We start from the raw sequence: 22,811 nt of genomic DNA, 5'->3' as shown, positions 1-22,811 counted from the left end.
TGAGACTTGTGCCAAGACTAAGCAACCTCATACATCTCCTTGTGGCCTGTTACACCCCTTGGACATTCCTGAGAAACCTTGGTCCTGTTTGTCCATAGACTTTATCGTAGATTTACCTGCTTCCAAGAGACAGACTGTTATTCTCACGGTGGTGGATAGATTTACAAAGATGGCCCATTTCGTGCCATTACCTAAACTTCCGACTTCTCCTGAATTGGCAGAGATTTTTGCGAGAGAAGTTTTTCGCCTACATGGGATTCCTTCGGAGATTGTTTCTGATAGAGGTTCTCAATTTGTCTCACGTTTCTGGAGATCCTTTTGTTCTCAAATGGGAATCAAATTGAACTTCTCCTCTGCCTATCACCCTCAGTCTAACGGAGCTGCTGAACGCACCAATCAAAAGATCGAGCAGTATCTACGTTGCTTTGTTTCCGAACACCAGGACGATTGGGTCGGTTTGATTCCTTGGGCGGAGTTCGCACACAATAACCTTGTTTGTGATTCAACTCGCTCTAGCCCTTTCTTCATGAACTATGGCTTTCATCCTTCAATTTTTCCTTCGGTTTCCTCTTCTCAGGGGATACCGTCGGTTGATGATCATGTCGCCAACCTGAAGAAATTATGGGATCAGACTCGGCAAATTCTGTTACATAATTCCTCGTTGTTCAAGAGACACGCTGACAAGCATAGAAGAGCGGCTCCGGTCTTCGTTCCTGGGGATAGGGTGTGGCTGAGCACTAAGAATATTTGCCTAAAAGTTCCATCTATGAAATTTGCTCCTCGCTACATAGGTCCTTACAGGGTTCTCACTCGTATCAACCCGGTTGCGTATCGCCTTGCTCTGCCACCTGCCTTACGCATTCCTAACTCTTTTCATGTCTCCTTGTTGAAACCTCTTATTTGCAACAAATTCTCCTCTAAGGTTTCCTCACCTCGTCCTGTTCAGGTGGAGGGTCGGGAGGAGTACGAGGTCAGCTCCATCATTGATTCCAGAATTTCAAGGGGAAAATTGCAATATCTGGTCAACTGGAAGGGATATGGTCCTGAGGAGAGGAGTTGGGTACCTCAGGAGGACGTTCATGCTTCTCGCCTTCGCAGAGCATTTCACCTCCGCTTTCCATCTCGTCCCGGTTCCTTCCGCCCGGTGGGCGTATCTGAGAGGGGGGGTACTGTCAGGGTACCTGAGGTCTCTACCTCTAAAAGAGGTAGAGACTTAGTAGTTTATCCGTCCAAACGAGCTGTTTCCTTCGTTCCTCGCGGTTCATCCAGTCACTTAAACACCGACCGCGAGGAATCCACGTCCTTTTCTAGCGGTACGCTCAATACGTGACGTCATGACGCTATCACGAGCGACCTGTCACTCAAGTGTCCGATATCCAATCGGTACTTGTCAGAGGCGTGTCTACCATCCGGAGCCAGGGTATTTAAGCTTACTTCTCACTTCAGCTCATTGCCCTGTCGTGGTTCTAGCTTGTCTAGTCACTCAGTGCTCTGGTATTCTAGTTTGCTCTATTGGTTTTGACTCGGCTTGTTGTACTACCCTGCTTATCTCTGTTATCCCTTGACCCGGCTTGTCTCTCGCTTATCTGTCTTCTCGTTCCCTCGACCTCGGCTTGTCTCTGACTATTCTCTATTACTCTCGGTACGTTAGTCCGGCCATTCTAAGGCCCGGTATACGTACCTTTCCACTCTTTGTACTCTGCGTGTTGGATCCCTGTCCCGATCCTGACAGTCATCAATAAAAACCACCACACATTGCTGCAGCATATCTTGCAGGACATCATTTATAAATTCCTGGAAAAATACCTTAGGTGCATGCATTTTCCTGGACGAATCGGGCAAGACTTCAACAGGTGACCCTGGCGTCTGCAGTATAGGCACAGGCCTTCCCTCCTCCTAAAGGCCCTCTCCTCGACAGAGAGGTGTGAGAAGCCTAATTGCCGTGGCTTCACACCGCCAGAGGACTCAGGTCCAGGAAGCATGGGAGGTGAGGGAGGCTTGGGTGGAGAAGAAAAGCTCGGTGCCTAATATACAGGGAGCCTCTGCAGGCGCTCCCTGAATGAGGATCTCTCTTGGAGTCTGATATCAAGGAGGATGACAAAGGATATCAGTTCCTCGAGATCTTTAGGTAGTTCTTTGGCTGCAATCTCATCCTTAATAGCATCGGAGAGCCCATGTGAAAAGGCGAGCCAGGATCAGGAGACCAGAGAGCAGCGGAGTCAGGAACAAGGCCAGAAGTCAGGAACCAGAAATACACAGGTGTGGCAGATCTACCTGCCTCTGGATTATTATTTAAAACCTATTTTGTCTGTTCCCGGTTGTTCGTATGCTTCCTGCTTGCATTCGTCAAAAGACGAATGAACTACTGAATGGCAGGCCACCCAGCAGGGAAGTGTGCTGCTCGTTAATCTTTCTGCCCTTATTAACATTGTGGTTAACTGCAGACACTTCCAACTCCCAAACGAACACGTGGCGGCGGCCATTTTGGACAGTCGAACGCCCAGCGGTGTTCATCAACAAATACATGGAACTAATTTCGGACATTGCTTTGTTCCAATTCATACAAATGCCATGCCGTTCGGTTAATTGACAGTATATGAACGGAACTCTTCCAGATAGTAAACCCACGGAGCTCATTTGTTTTGTCGAACGCACAATGCATAAACTTTAAATCCATGGTGATTTGACTATATGTATGTGATCTGAGTGCTGTTCGGTTATATTGAGCCCTCAGATCCCATACATCTGGGGATACCTTGAATGTGGGGGTTCCGTTCGGTATATTGGGAAATATGTATTTTAATGTGTTTTTACCATCACTGTAAAATGTGATTTTCTGTATCCTTGGAGGTAATTGAGTTACTTCAAGCACTTAACCCAATTATCTCCAGGGTAGAGAGGAGGAGTTGTACTGCTTATGTGGGAGTGTTTCCATACTGTACTTTTACGGGATTGGATATTGTAAAAACTGTCTCCATCTTCCACAAGGTCCCTATGGGAGTGTCCCTTGCTGAAAAACCTGCATAAAAGGCTGACATGAAGCCACCAATAAACAGATCCTGCTTGACCTTTAACACAGAACCTAGTGCGATTCCTGTTCGGCGCTTAGGAGTGTGCGGCAGCTGACTTCGTATTCAGGAAAAAGAACAGCTTTGGCGGCGTTAACCCCTTCACCTACTCGGGGTGCCGTTACAACAGGAAACAGGAACCAGGAAGTGTTCCGGGAAACAGGAAACCACGCAAAGGCAAGCAGGTATTGGGACTTGCTGCTTAAATAGGCTGCACTGATTAGCAGCAGGGCTGGTTACTACAATCAGGTGAGTAACCGTGGTAACATCAATGAAGGGGCTGATCGTTAAAAATGAGCTGAATGCCTCAGATACAGAGTGAGGAAGGGTTGTTGTTTAAAACAGCAGAGAAGGGGGCGGAGCCTGACCGGGGAGCTGAGCAGACACGTTTACTGAGAGCTCCTGAGCCTGATCCCGGTTTTAAGCAAAAATCAGGGGGTAATCTACAATTTCTGCACCCCAGTTCACCCTGCCTTGTCACACAGGAGCAGGGGTACCGGGAGACACCTTGATCGCCTACATGCCCGCTGTGATGCTGAACCGGAGGGCCGAGGCCTACATCTCGCAGAGCTGGAGAGAGGCGGCCGCTCTCCCAGCTCACCGATCCTCACAGCACCCGCAGTATCGGACCTCCCTCCCCCCCCCCAAGACCGGCGGGGGTTATCCCGGTCCCCATCGACATGTACCGTCAGCCCACAAACGATGCAAAAACCGACGACACTCCACAACAGGCTCCGCACCAGCAGGCTGTAAACCGCAAAATGGCGACCACAACCCTTACCACGGAGCCTGCAGCAACTCAACCCCTCCATGAACGCCTGGATGCTCTGCTGAATAGTTTTTGGGAGAAACTGGAGCAGCGGCAATTACAACAAACCCCCAACCAACCTGCAGTAGTGGGGAAGCGGGTGACTGCGAGCCGGAGAGGGCAGATCCCGGACATGGCCGCCAATTATTCAATGGCGGAGTGCCCCTCTAGGCAGAGGCCCAACAGGAGATTCTCTCCAAACCACCGACCACACCGCAGGAGGGTCGCCCGCCGCTGGCGGCGGAGAACCATCAGATCCCTCCACAGCGCCCACAAAGGGAAAGTCCCGGCCCAGAGAGGTACCCGAGTCTGTGGACACGAGGTGGGGGCCCAATGTAAAGCCTGGAGCTGGGAGAAGCTTCTCACCGCACTCAATCCTTCTGCACGTTTACCCCACTGACTGACGTCTATCTCACTACACTGCCGAACAACCGACCATCCATCCGTCCAACACCAACCTTGATCCTGACCGGCATCGGCTGAATGTTTCCAAGAACTCAGACAGAATAGGCCAGTGCTACCATTCCCAGCGACACAGCTACCTTGCCTCCTGACGGAATCGGTTAAGCTACCTTGATGGACTGGCACTGTGCTGGACTTTCCCACCTAACGATCTGAGCAGCTGCTCTTGCCCTTAAACGCCATGCACCATATTTTGAGTTTTATGTCCTTTTCTTTTATAAATTGTCTTTCATGTCTGCATATGTGACCCACGTATGCTTACTACTGCACTACTAGGTTATGCTACCTTAGTTAATCATTGCCTAACGTGGTTTAGCGCTGTATTTTAACCAATTTACTCTCTTCGTTTATAAGCAAAATACACTAACCTGTCCGCACAGTCACCAATATACGCATGTAATGATGTTAGAACTGTATTAAGTTTAACTGATAATAGTCATACGACTAGTCTCCTGTTCTGGCTGTCTAGACATACGGCACATCAGGCTCACATTTTGCAGTCACACTGGCTTAACTAACCAAGCATCGTAGCATTTTGAGCACCTAACTAGCTTGGAAGTAGGCTATGTCATTTTTGTTAACCCTTATTTGTTACGGTTTTGCATATGTTCAAATACATTTTTTTTTTCTCTTATAAAAAAAAAAAAAAGAGGCATAACTAATCTGGAAATGTGACACATTACTGATGTATTACTCCAAAGCTGTAACCCATTTGAACGTTTTCCCTGTCTTCTCTTCTGTATCTCACATGCCTTCAATAAAAAACAGATTGACAAAAAAAAAAAAACAGCAGAGAAACCCAGACAGTAACAGATTTTGGATGTCAAAGTTAGAAAAGTTATAATTTTTTATAGTAAATTATATGATATGATGTAAATAATGGTATCTTTAGAAAGGCCAATTAATGGCGAGAACAATTCTATATAATATGTGTGGGTACAGTAAATGAGTAAGAGGAAAATTACAGCTAAACACAAACACCACATAAATTTAAAAACAGCCCTGGTCCTTAACGGTAAGAAAATTGAAAAGCGGTCTGGTCACTAAGGGGTTAATGCTGGTCTCTCAGGGTGTCTTCCGTCATATTAAAACAAAAAGAAACTGAATACCTCAGCTAGGAACTCACCACCTGATAGACATACTTACATGGCAAGATATTGGTATAGCGGTTTTTACATTTGTTAGCTGGGAGGTCGGCAGCAACATGCAGGATATCCAGACCGATCATTTTCAGCTCCTGATAAAGAAAGATGCATTCAACGTTAAAACTTGTTCAACTTAAAAAAGAAATACTGTACTATAATACTATAGTATAATCTACTGGCTGTGGAATAGAGCCTTCGTGCCAGAGTTAAAGCTACACAAATGGTCTGGTTCAATAGTGGTCTATGTAAAGGTAGCTTTGTATTGAAATAGTCATCATACTCACATACACCACCTTTAAGGGCACCTCAAGCTATTTCCATTGATACTGTTAGTATAAGATCCTTAATGAAACTGGGTAGAAGAAGACATGTTCATAAGCCGGATAGCTAGTGAACAAAACAATCAAATAAAAATAAATAAAAGTCCTTGTGCGGTCAACTGATGATAAGAGACAGCACCATATGGACCCCTGACGAGCCAGGTCGGGCAAAACGCGCACGTGGTCTATTCCACAGCCAGTAGATTATCTTGTCAAGAGACTTTACAATTACCCTCCCTCTGCACTCGTATTAATAGCATAATGGGAATAGATTGAGGTGCCCTCAAAGGCACGGGGGGTTATGCTTGCACGGCTACCATTTTAGCGCATAGTTACCTTTTTATAGATCTCTAATGAATCCAACCTTTAGTGTAGTTCTGATTCTGGCACAAAGACTCATATCTTACAGCCAGTAAATTACCTTGCTAAGAGACTTAATACTCTCGATACTATTACCCTCCCTCTGCTCTCGGCACTACTCTAGCGACCGGCGTCTTTAGAATAAACCTCATTTGCATAATCTATGCCTGCCTTGCATGGGAGTTGGATTCCATATTAGTTCCTAGCCGATGCTATTGAAATCACTCATTACTTGTTGCAGACAGGGAGCAATGCTGTGCATGCCTGTTTGCTGGTAATTAACGTGCTATACACCAGAATATTGATTTCATTACGATCTTAGTAGTGTGACCTTTATGGGCAAAGCAACACAGTCCTCTAGGGTAACAGGTATAGAACAACAGTCTCTTCTGCAAAAATGGTGTGGTTTATTTACAGCGTGCACAAAAATCCATGTTGCAATCAGTTTGTTCACAACAGAAAGGAAAATCTACACACAAAATCCTAGCTCAAATTCGAGCACTAACTAAACAAAGAAATGTCCCTCACTAAACCAGGGTAATAAACGACACAAATCAACAAAAATAAACATTGGTTTCACCAACCTTTAGCACTTTGTTTGGTGCTGCTCTGCACAGACCTGCTCTCTCTGCAGGTCAGATTGTATCTCTCTCCTTTCTGCTCTGAGACCTGCTAATTAAAGCCTCAGCAGTTGCTAATTGGGCAGGTGAATGAGTACAGACTATGGAGGATTCTGGGTCCTAGATACCTTCCTTCTATTACCCTCCCATAGACTCTGTCACAGTAGCCATTGAACATTCCCTGATACATCAACCACTGAGTATAAATTTCTGTGCAGACGTGTGCATACAACTATACTCGTGATATTGGTGATTTGTTTGCACTACAGTACACATTGTATTTGCTGTTGGGCAATTTTAATATTTTTTACTAATAAAGTTTTTTTATTTTTCATATTTGATATTTTTCTTTATCTGGATTTATATTTCATATCTAGATAATTGTTACTCATCCCAAATCCCTCCTTGGTACACTTTCTTTTCTTTTAATATAGTTTAAATTTGGGATAGTTTAAATTTGGGGTTGCCCCCCCCCCCCCCTTCTAGCTGTGTACCAACATTATACACCGCTTACTTTGTTCTGCTTTCAGTAACTATATTAATAAACATTTTTCTAATATGATATGAGGGGTACAATTTATGGAGCGGTCTCTGCTCAGCTCCCTCACGTGCCACAAAGTGATACCGGGAGCCGGAATATGAAGTCATATTCCGGCTCCCGACATCACTCTGCGACACGTGAGGGAGCAGAGCAGAGAGCTCACAAAACCATGCCCCCTCGCCAGTGCCACCGGCCCACCTGGATTTTTAGTTAGCCGCCGCCAGGCTAACAAGGTATTTGCCTGGACATTTGGGGGTGGCGTTTTTTGCCGCCCCCTGGAAAGTGCCACCCGAGGCAAATGCCTTGTTTTCCTTGAGGCAAATATGTCCCTGCTTGTAGGCTAATAAAGCCCTCCAGACATATATGAGATAAGCTAAATATAAACAAGATGAGCACTGCGCTTTATAACAGTAATAGGTAAAGACACAGAAAAAACACAGCCTAATAATTTGTGATAACATGAGCGTAGGTATGGCAGAGAAAGCTGTAGGGCTGGGGAATACTGCAAGAGGTAAATACCAGTGGGAGGGTTGGAGATACTATGGTAGCGGAGCAGATAGAGCACTGTAGTGGGGTAAAACAGTATAGACTTATCAAGCAATGTATATTAGGAGAACAGCTGCACAAAAGCCCAGCAGTAGGTAAGACTCATGTGCCTCCTAACCTATGCCCCTGGTTAGAGAGACCCAGCTCCCATCACCCTCAGCCACTCCAATGATTCCATCCCCTGAAACCCATGCCCTGAGAGAGTCCAGCCCAAGACTTCCCAGGCAGAAAATATGTGTGTCAACCGTTGTTCACTTCCGCAGACTCGCGGTTCCACGCTCCCGGCTGCATGACAGATAGGCCTCTGGAGCAGCATGGACGCGTTGTAAGTGGAGGCACCTCTCCCTCTGCAAGCAGGGTGGATGGTGGTGAATACTTTGTGGTGGGTTCTTGTGGCCTCTTTCGTGGCCCACATGCCCACTTGCTCTTCTTTGGGAACATGTGAGGTAACCGAGCACTACCGCTGGCGAATGAAAGGACGACTCCTAGGTGCCATGCGTTGAACAGCAGTAAAAGAGGTAAGCTGCCTTTCGCTGAGCTTTGCTCAAAATGATGCACAAATGTGGTCAAATGTCACAAGCAATAGCTCTATAAGCATGGACGACTGCAGGGAGGTGTCTGACTCAGCTTTCCAACTCGTCAGAAAGACTTGGGTCTTGGCCTGGTGGCCGTGCAAAACCAGGTGGGGGTGAACAGGGCTCAGATACAACAAGCTTCAACAGTAGGCAGATGGTTGGCTGCCTCCTTGGACTCAAGTGCAGCGGTAGGCAGTGAGTAAGTCTTGCACAGCTGTGTACACCTTCTGCAGACAAGATCGGTGCCAAATGAACTGTAAGATGTTCCCCAGGGTTGTGGTCAAGCTTTGTAGCCAAACTGGTAACAATAGAGTCCAATTTGTGCCCAGGATTAGAATTTCCCTAAAAAGCTATAGCACTATGCGACTTCTCCAGTCTGCTGCAGGCCTTGCCCCCCAATACTCAGTATATTGATCCTACTGGTGGATAATTTCTAAGTAGACTAACAATCATCATCCTTAAGTGATTTAGAAATTATCTTTATTGTGCCATAATTGTTGCCACATTTTAAACTACTGTTATACCTAATTATTTACGGATTGTCATGCATGTTACATATTATTAATTGTCACAATAAATTATATTTTTATAATTCGGTTGTGATTGTGTGAAATACAAATCCGCCAATAAACATACTTCAGTGTCTTTAAGAGTTAAAATAGTGGGTAACTCTTCACTTTAAATCAATCAAGAGGAAACCGTGCCAAAATATTCATTTTTGATATTAATACAACTAAAATGATTTTTGATGATTTTTATAAAATATTTTTAATATTACCCCATAAATATCCTCACAATAGGCAAACCTAGGTGCCCTTAAATGCCAGGAACAAAGATGGCAGCATCATCACATTGATTTCCTGAAGAAGCTTAAGGTGAAATTCGTAGACAGAGTGGCGGAAAAAAGTGGGCGGGCGCTGGGAGTTCAGGAGTTTGTGTCGACACAGTCAGGGTGAATTTCAACTTCACCGGAGTTACAGACAAATGCAGACTTCTGATATTTGAACGCTGACATTGATATATGGGCTCTTATGAGTAGCGGCAGTCAACTGCATAAACTCACTAACTGTGATTCAGAAAATAGCTATTTTAGCCATTGCATTATGCTTTTAACCATTATATCTGTCAAATTATTATTATGGTTAGGAGATAGTGCTAATTGGGATTATTGTCAGAATTACAAGATAGATTTTAATTAGAGATGTCCCGAATAGTTCGCTGGCGAATAGTTCCTGGCGAACATAGCGATGTTCGGTCTTCCCCCTATTCGTCATCATTGAGTAAACTTTGACCCTGTACCTCACAGTCAGCAGACACATTCCAGCCAATCAGCAGCAGACCCTCCCTCCCAGACCCTCCCACCTCCTGGACAGCATCCATTTTAGATTCATTCGGAAGCTGCATTCTTTTTATTTTTTTGCTTTTTTTATTTTTTGTATTTTTTTTAATTTATTTTTTTAGACAGAAGTGTGTTATATTTGAGCATGCTAGGCTGAACGTGCGTATATCATGGCTAGTTGCACTGAGGGTATGAGTATATAGCAGTACATTGTTGTGAAAGATGGCTGTCATGTTTAGGGTGTAGCTTGCACGTTATCAACTGTGTATTTATATCAGCAGCTCCACCACTAGTTATAAATCAAGTGTGAGTTGCCCCATGAGATGAGACTAGTGAATAACATAATACATGAACGGTTAAGGTAAAGGCATGTAAGGAACTACGGCAATAAACTCTTTAGGAGGTGAAATAATGCCATGTTTAAACGCTTGCTACTTTACGATTAGTTAATGTGCAGAGAGCAGTTCATGTGATCAAAGGCATGGTGTGGAGGATCGGCTAAAGTGGGACATGCTTGGCAGGCTGCTGTTTACTGCTTGTGCTCATCCGATCCCTTCTGGGCGCCAGGTGCAGACCCTGGGAGTCCCTGATACCTGGAACAACAAAGGCAAGTCTATGGCTGAGTGCCGGGTTTGCGGCTTGAGGTGGTGGAAGCTTGTTTTATCGGGTGGTCAGATGTGTCCCGGTGGTGCTTCACGTCCGGTGCGGGATTGTGGTGGCTTAAGGTGGAGGCGAGTGCTTGACGTGGGGCAGGCTCTGCATTTCTGTTTGTGCCTTCGGTCCCGTCTTTGACGCCTTTTGCGTTGGTGGATTTTAATGGGGACTGCTTCGCTTAGCTGTGGTGGAGCTTGTTGGGGCTGTGGTGGAGCTTGTTGGGGCTTCCTGCTTGTTATTTGCTTCCAAAATTGATTAAAGAGTCTGTCCAGCTTAGACTCAATATCCTGCCATGCTTTGCTGGTACCAGGAGGACACGCGGCTGCCGCCATATTGGGAGAGTCGCAGATGAGTATGTCAGCCTGGGCGGCTGTGCTCTGTGCATCCATTAGCTCCAGACAGCCTCTCAGGGGTGGACCGGGATAACCCCCACCGAGGGGGGGGGGTAACGGAGCTCCTGCCGGGAAGTAGCTGCCTCTCCCGCCCGGTGAGCACCAGGCCACACTTGCCACGTGGAGGTAAGTAAGACTCTGTTGAGTTGCTGACCGCTATTAAGCATGTTGGGTCGGTCAGGTAGGAGCAACATTGCTGGATCATCCCCTTCTGGGGTGAAATTTGCTTGTTGATAGCTGCTTAAAGTGAGATATTGAGTGAGCTCACACGAAGTGCGTCTTTCCTCCATGACAGCTAGGCCCCGCCCCCCGGAAGCTGCATTCTTAGTGAGAGGAGGGACAGTGTAGCTGCTGCTGATTTAATAGGGAAATCGATAGCTAGGCTAGTGTATTCAGTGTCCACTACAGTCTTGAAGGACTCATCTGATCTCTGCTGTAAGGACAGCACCCCAAAAAGCCCTTTTTAGGGCTAGAACATCAGTCTGCTTTTTTTTTTTTCTGTGTAATCTAATTGCAGTTGCCTGCCTGCCAGCGTGTGTGTCAGGCTCACAGCGTATACTGTGCCCACTTGCCCAGTGCCACCACTCATATCTGGTGTCACAATAGCTTGCATTTAAAAAAATAAAAAACTTTTTTGACTGTAATATAATAGCAGTCAATGTCCTTCACATGTGTGCATTTCAGGGCCTGCCAGGGCACAGTGTCACACCAGTGCAACTCATATCTGTTGTAACAGTAGTGTACATTTAAAAAAAAAAAATACAATTGTGACTGTTATATATCGAATAGCAGTTAGTTGTCTGCAAGCGTGTGTGTCAGGCCTACAGTGTCTACTCTGCCAACTTCTGCCAGTGCACAGTGCCACTCATATCTGTTGTCACAGTAGCTTGTACGCATAGTACCACTAATCGAAAAAAAAATGACAGGCAGAGGCAGGCCACCCCGCAGGGGCCGTCGTGGTCGTGGTGCTGTGATTCCCTTTGGCCCTAGAATAATGCCCAGTCTTCAGAGGCCACATACCCTGAACTCAAAAGGTTCTGAGGACATAGTTGACTGGCTAACACAGGACACCCAATCTTCTACAGCTTCCGCTCGGAACCTTGACGCACCATCCTCCTCCAGCTTAGCTTCGGGCACCTCTCAAGTTACCACTCACCCGCCTGCCACCACCAACAACACTAGCACCACAGCCGCTTCACTTGATCTGTCAGAGGAGTTATTTACACATCAGTTGGAATAAATGAGTGATGCGCAACCATTATTGCCAGAGGATGTAGATAACAGGGATATGTCTCAGACAGGCAGCATTACACACATGGACGTACGGTGTGATGATGATGATGTTGTACCCGCTGCTGCTTCCTTTGCAGAGTTGTCAGATACAAGTAAAGCGGTTGATGATGACGATGCGTCCGTGGATGTCACGTGGGTGCCCGCAAGAAGAGAAGAAGAACAGGGGGAAAGTTCAGATGGGAAGACAGAAAGGAGGAGAGAACGAGTTGGAAGCAGGGGGAGGTCGTCGCAAGGAGCTAGTGGCACAGTCAGACAGCATGCATCGGCGCCCGGGGTCAGCCAGACAGCACGCCAATCAACGCATGCTGTTGCCACCACCAGAATGTCGTCATTGCAGAGCTTAGCAGTGAGGCATTTTTTTGGTGTGTCTGCCTCTGACAACAGTTTTCGGTGTTTGCGGTGCGTTAAACGGGGAATTTGGTCTGTCACTGTGAAGCGGGTGTAACCCTTACAATACCTGATCGATACAACATCATACCTGATGTTTTAAAGCACGTTATTCCAAACAATTTAGGAATGTTAGGTGATTTATGCCCTTTATGGATTAAAACCAGACTCTGCAGCAGACACTACAACCACCGAGCCGGAGAAGCATACGAATGCTCTCAAGCATATGAATGCTGGAAACAGCATACAATCAGCTTACACTCCTGGCAATCAGCATACAATACAATTCCCCCAATAACGAGACGACACTTGATTTTGAGGTCAAGCAGAACTGACTGTACTGGCACATACAGCCTATTTTATTCACAATCCACAAACATAGTACTGCCCACAGGGTTTTTGAAAACAACCAATAAACACGTACAATACACTCAGACACTCACACACAAAATCCTCCCCTCTGCCTGTGATACAATTACCTTACACAATGGGTAATGTAATTAGCACAGGCAGAGAAATACAGTTTTTCCACATTATTCATAACTTTGAAAGTATCACTGTAACGGACCGTTTCAGCAGACAAGGGGTTAAAATCGTTTAGGCGATAATCCCCTTTTCACAGACAGGCACAGCTACTGTAGAATCACCAAAACTCCCGAATTGAATACAAGTGAATGCACCAAACTCACGAACTGCATACAAAGGAATAAGGTAGCACTCCAAACTCCCGAACTGGAACCTCACGACTGCATACAAGGGAATAAGGTAGCCCTCCAAACTCCCGAACTGGAACCTCACGACTGCATACAAGGGAATAAGGTAGCACTCCAAACTCCCGAACTGGAACCTCACGAATAGCTGCTAGCAGACGAACAGGAAAAGCTCCCAAGCGGCTTACACTCCTGGCAGTCAGTCCCTATCAGCATACAGTGAATCCCCCCAAGAACGAGACAAGGCTCCGTGTTGAGGGTCAAGCAGTGGTCTGTTTATTGAGGGCTACCTGCCCCTGTATGCAGTCGTGAGGTTCCAGTTCGGGAGTTTGGAGTGCTACCTTATTCCCTTGTATGCAGTTCGGGAGTTTGGTGCATTCACTTGTATCCAATTCGTGAGTTTTGGTGATTCTACAGTAGCTGTGCCTGTCTGTGAAAAGGGGATTATCGCCTAAATGATTTTAACCCCTTGTCTGCTGAAACGGTCCGTTACAATTGGTGGCAAGCGGCGGGATCGTTCCTACAGCCAGAAGGACAGCTACAGGAGACACCATTGCTTTGGATTTACAATTTGAGGGCAACGCATGTCTGAGTACAGCGACCCTGACAGCACCAGGATGGAACCAGCAGTGGAGTACGATGAGGGTGACATGGATGACCGGGATGCATTAAGGAAAGGCATCTGGTACCAGGCCCTGGATAATGTACAATACCAGCGGGGTGAGAGTCTCCCCAGTGAAGAGCAGCGGTTGCCGAAGCAAGTGGCCCTGCGGATGCCCTTCCTGGGAGAGCAGCCCCTGGAGGAATGGGTGAAGGAACTAGAGCACCGGGTATGGCAGGAGCTATGGCTGGAAGATGCCTACCAGGCGCTCTGGTGGTATATGGCACAGTATATACCCTGGACAGCCGAACATGACAAGCCAGAGGGAGAGGAGTTTGATGGTCCTGGCTTGTTATGGGAGTCCTTTGCAGAGCCTGGCTTCGGGAGCCCTGCGCAAACCAGACTTCAGGACATTTTCTATGAGAGGGAGGCTAGGCATGAGTGGGATGACCCCTAATGAGGTAGAGCAAGACCTGGCTCACCTAGCAACTCTGGAGTGGGAACTGGAGAAGGACTACCAACATTTCTTCCACTCCATTGGGAAGGCTCAGCAGGACAGTAAGGTGACAGGCCCAGTCTCCATTCCCCAGCGGCCGTGTGAATTATTGGGAATTGGGAGCCCAGTCTCCATTCCCCAGCGGCAGTGTAATATGCAGGGAATTGGGAGCCCAGTCTCCATTCCCCAGCGGCCGTGTGATTTATTGGGAATTGGGAGCCCAGTCTCCATTCCCCAGCAGCAGAGTGATATGCCGGGAAGGCAGTGTGAAATGCAGGGAGAGGAGAGCAGCGTCCTCCCTCCCCAGTGGCAGGCTGAGTTACAGGGGGCAGAGGTAGTTGTTCCTGCCCCCCAGCAGCAGAGTGATATGCCGGGAAGGCAGTGTGAAGTGCAGGGAGAGGAGAGCAGCGTCCTCCCTCCCCAGCGGCAGACTGAATTACAGGGGGCAGAGGTAGTTGTTCCTGCCCCCCAGCAGCAGAGTGATATGCCGGGAAGGCAGTGTGAAGTGCAAGGAAGAGGAGAGCCGTGTCCTCCCTCCCAGCGGCAGCGTGATTTTTTGGGAATTAGGAGCCCAGTCTCCATTCCCCAGCGGCAGTATGATGTGCCGGGAATTGGGAGCCCAGTCTCCATTCTCCAGCGGCAGTGTTATTTGTTGGGAATTGGGAGCCCAGTCTCCATTCCCCAGCGGCAGAGTATCCAGCAGGGAATAGAGAGCCCAGTCTCCTTTCCCCGGCAGCAGATCTCTGTATTGGGAGGAGAGACAGTCGGTCTCCCTCCGCAAAGACTGGAAGTATGTATGGAAGAGGAGCTTGTTACCACCTCTCCCCAGCGGCGGATCATTAATGGGCAGGGAATAGAGAGCTCAGTCTCCATTCCCCAGCGGCAGAGTGTTCTATCGGGAGAGGAGCTTGTTACCCCCTCTCCCCAGCAACAACTTAATGTACCAGGGGGAGACTGTAAGCCCACAGCTGTGCAGATGGGACCGTGGTCTCTGCACTTACCACACAGGGGGTAGGGACGGTCGGTCCTACCCCCCCACGACAGGGCTGTTTAGCCAAAGGGGAGACAGTCACATCATGGCAATCAGCTTCAGAAGCATTCAATTGGCACATCATGGCAATCAGCTTCAGAAGCATACAATTGGCACACCATGGAAATCCGCTTTAGATGCATACAATTGGCACACCATGGCAATCCGCTTTAGATGCATACAATTGGCATACCATTCCAATCAGTTTTAGATGCATAACATTGGTACATCATGGCAATCAGTTTTAGAGGCATACAATTGGAACATCATGACAGCTTTAAATACATAAACTTGGCACACCATGGCAATCAGCTTTAGATGCATAAACCTGGCATATCATGGCAATCACTTTTAGATGCATAAACTTGGCACATCATGGCAATCAGCTTCAGAAGCATTCAATTGGCACACCATGGCAAACAGTCAGATGCATAAAATTGGCACACCATGGCAAACAGTCAGATGCATAAAATTGGCACACCATGGCAATCGGCTTTAGATGCATAAACTTGGCATATCATGGCAATCACTTTTAGATGTATAAACTTGGCACATTGTGCCAATCAGCTTCAGAAGAATTCAATTGGCACACCATGGCAAACAGTCAGATGCATAAAATTGGCACACCATGGCAATCAGCTTTAGATGCATAAAGTATTAGAGGCATAATTTTGATATATCATGGCAGTTTTAGAGGCAGAAACTTTACAAATCATGGCAATCAGTTTTAGAGACATACAACTGCTTACTCACAGACTCAGAATCAGAAATGTTGTTGTCCTGCTCTTTCATCCAGGCACCTCACATTGATTATCCTAGTGGTGGAACTAATGTAGAGAGGACCGTGGTGCAAGTACCGTATATACTCGAGTATAAGCCGAGTTTTTCAGCACATTTTTTGTGCTGAAAAACCCCAACTCGACTTATACTCGAGTCAGTGTCTGACAGACAGGGGGCTGTGGGGGCTGCAGAGTGTTTACTTACCTCTCCTGCAGCTCCTGTCAGCTCCCTTCTCCTCCGCGCTGGTCCTTTCAGCACCTCGGTCAGCTCCCAGTGTAAATCTCGCGAGAGCCGCGGGGTCATAGTGCGGCTCTCGCGAGACTTACAGTGTGAGCTGACAGAAGAGCTGCACAGACCGGCGCGGAGGAGAAGGGAGCTGACAGGAGCTGCAGGAGAGGTAAGTGCTCCCTGCCAGCCCCCCTCTTCCCCCCACTGAACTACCAATGCCACTGGACCACCAGGGAAGGAGAGCCCCCCTCCCTGGCCAGCTAGGAAGCAGGGAGGGGGGACGAAGAAAAAAATAATAATAATAAAATAAAATAAAAAATAATAATAAAATAAAATAAAAAATAATAATTATAATAATAATTCAATATAAGAAAAAAATAATAAAAAAATTATTAAACTAATTAAAAATAATAATAATATTGCCCACCCCCACCAAGGCTCTGCAACACACACACACACACACACACACTGCACTCATACACACACACTGCATTCATACACACACACACACTGCACTCATACACACACTGCACTCATGCACACACACTGCACTCATATGCACACTGCATTATATACACACACACTGCATTCATACACACACACACACTGCACTCATATACACACACACTGCACTCATACACACACTGCACTCATACACACACACTGCATTCATACACACACTGCACTCATATACACACACTGCATTCATACACACACTGCACTCATATACACACACTGCACTCATACACACACACTGCACTCATACACACACACTGCACTCATACACACACACTGCACTCATACACACACTGCATTATATACACACACTGCACTCATACACACACTGCACTCATATACATACTGCACTCATACACACACTGCATTCATACACACACTGCACTCATACACACACTGCACTCATACACACACTGCACTCATACACACACACTGCACTCATATACACACACACACTGCACTCATATACACACACGCTGCACTCATATACACACACTGCACTCATACACACACTGCACTCATACACACACTGCACTCATACACACACACTGCACTCATACACACACACTGCATTCATACACACACACTGCATTCATTATATACACACACTGTAAATAAATATTCAATTAATATAATTTTTATAGGATCTAATTTTATTTAGAAATTTACCAGTAGCTGCTGCATTTCCCACCCTAGTCTTATACTCGGGTCAATAAGTTTTCCCATTTTTGGGGGGTAAAATTAGGGGCCTCGGCTTATATTCGGGTCGGCTTAGCCCCCCTCTTCCCCCCACTGAACTACCAATGCCACTGGACCAACAGGGTAGGAGAGCCCCCCTCCCTGGCCAGCTAGGAAGCAGGGAGGGGGGACGAAAAAAATAATAATAATAAAATAAAATAAAAAATAATAATAAAATAAAATAAAAAATAATAATTATAATAATAATTCAATATAATAAAAAAAAATTAAAAAAATTATTAAACTAATTCAAAATAATAATAATAAAATTGCCCACCCCCACCAAGGCTCTGCAACACACACACACACACACACTGCATTCATACACACACACACACACACTGCACTCATACACACACACACTGCATTCATACACACACACACACACTGCACTCATACACACACTGCTCTCATGCACACACTGCACTCATACGCACACTGCATTATATACACACACACTGCATTATATACACACACACTGCATTCATACACACACACTGCACTCATACACACACACACACTGCACTCATTTACACACTGCACTCATACACACACACTGCACTCATACACACACTGCACTCATACACACACTGCACTCATACACACACTGCATTCATACACACACACTGCACTCATACACACACACACACTGCACTCATACACACACACTGCACTCATACACACACACTGCACTCATACACACACTGCACTCATACACACACTGCACTCATACACACACTGCATTCATACACACACACTGCACTCATATACACACACGCTGCACTCATATACACACACGCTGCACTCATATACACACACTGCACTCATACACACACTGCACTCATACACACACACTGCACTCATACACACACACTGCATTCATACACACACACTGCATTTATTATATACACACACTGTAAATAAATATTCAATTAATGTAATTTTTATAGGATCTAATTTTATTTAGAAATTTACCAGTAGCTGCTGCATTTCCCACCCTAGTCTTATACTCGAGTCAATAAGTTTTCCCATTTTTTGGGGGGTAAAATTAGGGGCCTCAGCTTATATTCGGGTCGGCTTATACTCGAGTATATACGGTATGTTTTCTGGGCCCCCATCTAGTGAAAGTGTGGCCAAAAGGTAGATCTCCATCTGTCGGAGAACTTCAACAATAATATGCCAGATGGAGATCTACCATTTGCACATCATTGAAGGGTTATATTTGTGAGCAGTGTTTGAATGTAAGCATGTTTTTGTATTAAGTATATGTGTGCATGTGTGGGTGTATTTGTATGTACTGTTGCTATTGGAATGTAGTGGTGTACTTGTTTGTAATGTTTGCATCTGAATGCAGGGGTGTTTGTAAATGTAGTGTAGAACTTTAAATGCAGGTGTGCTTTTTGTGTGTAGTGTTGGTGTTTGAATGAAGGGGTGTTTGTAGATCATTTTAGTGTTTTAATGCAGGGGTGTGTTTGTATGTAATGTTTACGTTTGATTGCAGTGTGTGTGTGTGTGTAGTGGATGCAGTGTGTGTATATTGTGTTTATAAAATATACATAGTAATCATAGTACGAAAGAGAATGCACACCAAAAAGTCACAATAGTAACTAACCCGTTTTTTTAATGAGCCAATATAAACAAAATATACAGGCAAAATAACTAACAGTTGTAAATGAAGTGATACAATAGGCACAAGGCAAAAATCAATAATCAATAGTTACCAAACAATTCTCACAAGCCTAGCAGTATAAAATATACATATACACAATGTGTGTTTCAATGTAAGCATGTTTTTTGTATGGAGTATGTGTGCAGTGTATACACACACACAGACACACAAATACACACATTGACACAGCGATACACACAATGACACTTAGTTTCCCACACACAGATACACAGACACTCATGTACACAGATACACACAGACACACAAATACACACACACACTGACACAAAAGGACACGCAGAGACAGGAGGTGAGGGTGACAGTGTGGGAGGGAGTGTGTGTACTGGTAACAGTGTGGGGACAGTGTGAGAAAGGGTTACAGTGGGCAGGCAGGGGGAGAAAGGGTTACAGTGTGGGGGCGCAGGGGGAGAAAAGGCGACAGTGGGGGGGCAGGGGGAGAAAAGGTTACAGTGTGGGGAGAGGGGCAGGGAGAGAAGGGGTTACAGTGGGGGTAGGCAGAGAAGGGGTTACAGTGGGGGGAGGGGGGCAGGAAGAGAAGGGGTTACAGTGGGGGTAGGCAGAGAAGGGGTTACAGTGGGGAGGGTAAGCAGAGAATGGGTTACAGTGGGGGAAGGGGCAGGGAGAGAAGGGGTTACAGTGGGGAGGGAAGGCAGAGAAGGGGTTACAGTGGAGGGGTAGGCAGAGAAGGGGTTACAGTGGGGAGGGTAGGCAGAGAAGAAGTTAGAGTGGGGGGGTAGGCAGAGAAGGGGTTACAGGGGGGAGGGCAGGCAGAGAAGGGGTTACAGTGGGAGGGAGGAGGGCAGGCAGAGAAGGGGTTACATTGGGGGGAGGAGGGCAGGCAGAGAAGGGGTTACAGTGGGGGGGAAGGGGGCAGGCAGATAAGGGGTTACAGTGGAGTGAGGAGGGGGGCAGGCAGAGAAGGGGTTACAGTGGAGTGAGGAGGGGGCAGGCAGAGAAGGGGTTACAGTGGGGGGAGGGCAGGCAGAGAAGGGGTTACAGTGGGGGAGGGGGGCAAAAAAATAATTAATTATAAATATACACTTATTGTATATATATATATATATTATTATAAAATACGAATAATACATAATTTAAATTAAATAAAAAAATTTAAAAATAATAATAAAAATTTTAAAAAAATTATATATCTATACGAAATTTTATTCTAACTGTATTTTGATATTACTATATATATATATTTATATCAAAATACACTTAGAATGAAATTGTATATATATATATATGTATATATAAATAAATAAAAAGAATGCAAACTATTCATATGTCCATATACAAAATTACATAAATAATTATATAAATATACACGTAGACTTCAAATATATAAATATGCATATATATTTAAATTCTACGTGCGTATTTATGTAATATTTTTACATAATTAAGTTATTTTATTGATTGCAATTTAAGGGACCTGCCTGCCAACCCAGGCCGAAAGTCCAGAGAATTTAATTTGCTATCACTGTATTTTACCCTGTAAAGTTCTACGACACCCTAAAACCTGTACATGGGGGGTACTGTTTTACTTGGGAGACTTCGCTGAACACAAATATTAGTGATTCAAAACAGTAAAACATATCACAGCGATGATATTGTCAGTGAAAGTGACTTTTTTTGCATTTTTCACACACAAACAGCACTTTTACTGATGATATAATTGTTGTGATACATTTTCCAGTTTTGAAACACTAATATTTGTGTTCAGCAAAGTCTCCTGAGTAGAACAGGACCCCCCATGTACAGGTTTTATAGCGTTTTTGAAAGTTACAGGGTCAAATATATGGGTCAAATATTTTCACATTGAAAATGGCCAGGTTGGTTACGTTGCCTTTGAGAGCGTATGGTAGCCCAGGAATGAGAATTACCCCCATGATGGCATACCATTTGCAAAAGAAGACAACCCAAGGTATTGCAAATGGGGTATGTCCAGTCTTTTTTAGTAACCACTTAGTCACAAACACTGGCCAAAATTAGCGTTCAATTTAGTTTTTTACTTTTTTCACACACAAACAAATATGAACGCTAACTTTGGCCAGTGTTTGCGACTAAGTGGCTACTAAAAAAGTCTGGACATACCCCATATTGAATACCCTGGGTTGTCTACTTTAAAAAAAATATGTACATGTGGGGTGTTATTTAGCAATTTATGACAGATAATAGTGTTACAATGTCACTATTGATACATTTTAAAAATGTATGTTTTGAAACCGCAATATCCTACTTGTACTTATAGCCCTATAACATGCAAAAAAATAGCAAAAAGCATGTAAACACTGGGTATTTTTAAACTCAGGACAACATTTTGAATCTATTTAGCAGTTTTTTTCATTCGCTTTTGTAGATGAGTAAAAGATTTTTCACATAAAAGTCAAAAAACATGTATTTTTTTAAATTTTTCATCATATTTTTTAATTTGTTTTAAATTTAATTACATGAGATTATATAAATAATGGTATGTAACGAAAGCCCCTTTTGTCCTGAAAAAAACAATATATAATTTGCATGGGAACAGTAAATGAGAGCGCGGAAAATTACAGCTAAACACAAACACCACAAAAGTGTCAAAAAGATGCCTAGTCGCAAATGTACAACATCGCAAAAAAAGTCCGGTCCTTAAGGGGTTAAACCATATCAAAGTCAAGATCCAAAAGGCTTAACTTTTCATGGCTTGAAAAAGTAGAGAATAACTGGAGAGGAGGAGATTTTATTTTTAAAAAATGGGAAGAACGGAGATGGCGCAGATTTTTTAAATGAATAGCCTCATCCCGCATGGATTCAACTCAGATTTTGAATTATGTCTTTTTTTATATAAGCTAGAAATATTATTAATTGGATCTTAATTATTAATATACTATTTTAAGTTTTTAGCACCCTTTTTTAATATAGCTTTAATGATATATGATAAGCTACTTTTTAGTACAATAATACCCCATAATATAAAATTCTTTATACTCCTCTCTATTTTTTCCTAGCACTTGTTTGCACTTTGCCTCTATGGTTTTCTAAGGGTGAAGATACAGGTTTCATAATTATTGCTGCTCTAACTGTTTATGTGTTATAATGCTACATGCCACTATCATTTCTATTAAGAACTATTACAACGTGCAGGAGGAGCTCCTCGCAGGAGGAAACACTGTGGGCAGGATTACTGCAGAGGCATGCTGCTCAAGGGCTGGTGTAGAGAAGAGACTCAAGTAATAGCCCTTAAACACTCATATTGAGGGGCGGAGCTTGCAAGCAACCCGAACAGGACGCCATTTCAGCTTGCTCCGAAACAAAACTGATCAATCCCACAAATATCAGCCAACCTGAGCCCGATCCACACCCGAAACCCTCACCACCCGCTCCAGCAAGCCGTCCGGCACGGATTGATGCCTTTCTTCGCGGCCCAGAGACTACCCCAAAGGAGACGGAGGTCTCGGGCCTACTACACGCCATCGATCCCGGACCTGGGGGATCTGCTGGAGAGTATAGCGGTAAGAGAGGCTAAACAG

At 44.9% G+C, this 22,811-nt stretch overlaps 1 protein-coding gene across 5 annotated transcripts in view; it reads right to left on the bottom strand.

Moving 5' to 3' along the window:
- The window catches only part of PTPRO (protein tyrosine phosphatase receptor type O), a 550,218-nt gene that overhangs the window by 95,338 nt on the left and 432,069 nt on the right, over positions 1–22,811 (bottom strand). For all 5 annotated transcript variants that reach the window (XM_063446603.1, XM_063446604.1, XM_063446607.1 and 2 more), the window contains one exon: positions 5,485–5,575. In XM_063446603.1, the coding sequence (XP_063302673.1) occupies positions 5,485–5,575 (91 nt within the window). The remainder of the gene's footprint in view (positions 1–5,484; positions 5,576–22,811) is intronic.

Source organism: Pelobates fuscus, chromosome 3 (assembly GCF_036172605.1).
Source record: "Pelobates fuscus isolate aPelFus1 chromosome 3, aPelFus1.pri, whole genome shotgun sequence".
NCBI classification, from domain to species: Eukaryota; Metazoa; Chordata; class Amphibia; order Anura; family Pelobatidae; genus Pelobates; species Pelobates fuscus.
Note: the sequence above shows the minus strand (reverse complement) of the source record. Positions and strands in the feature narration are given on the sequence as shown.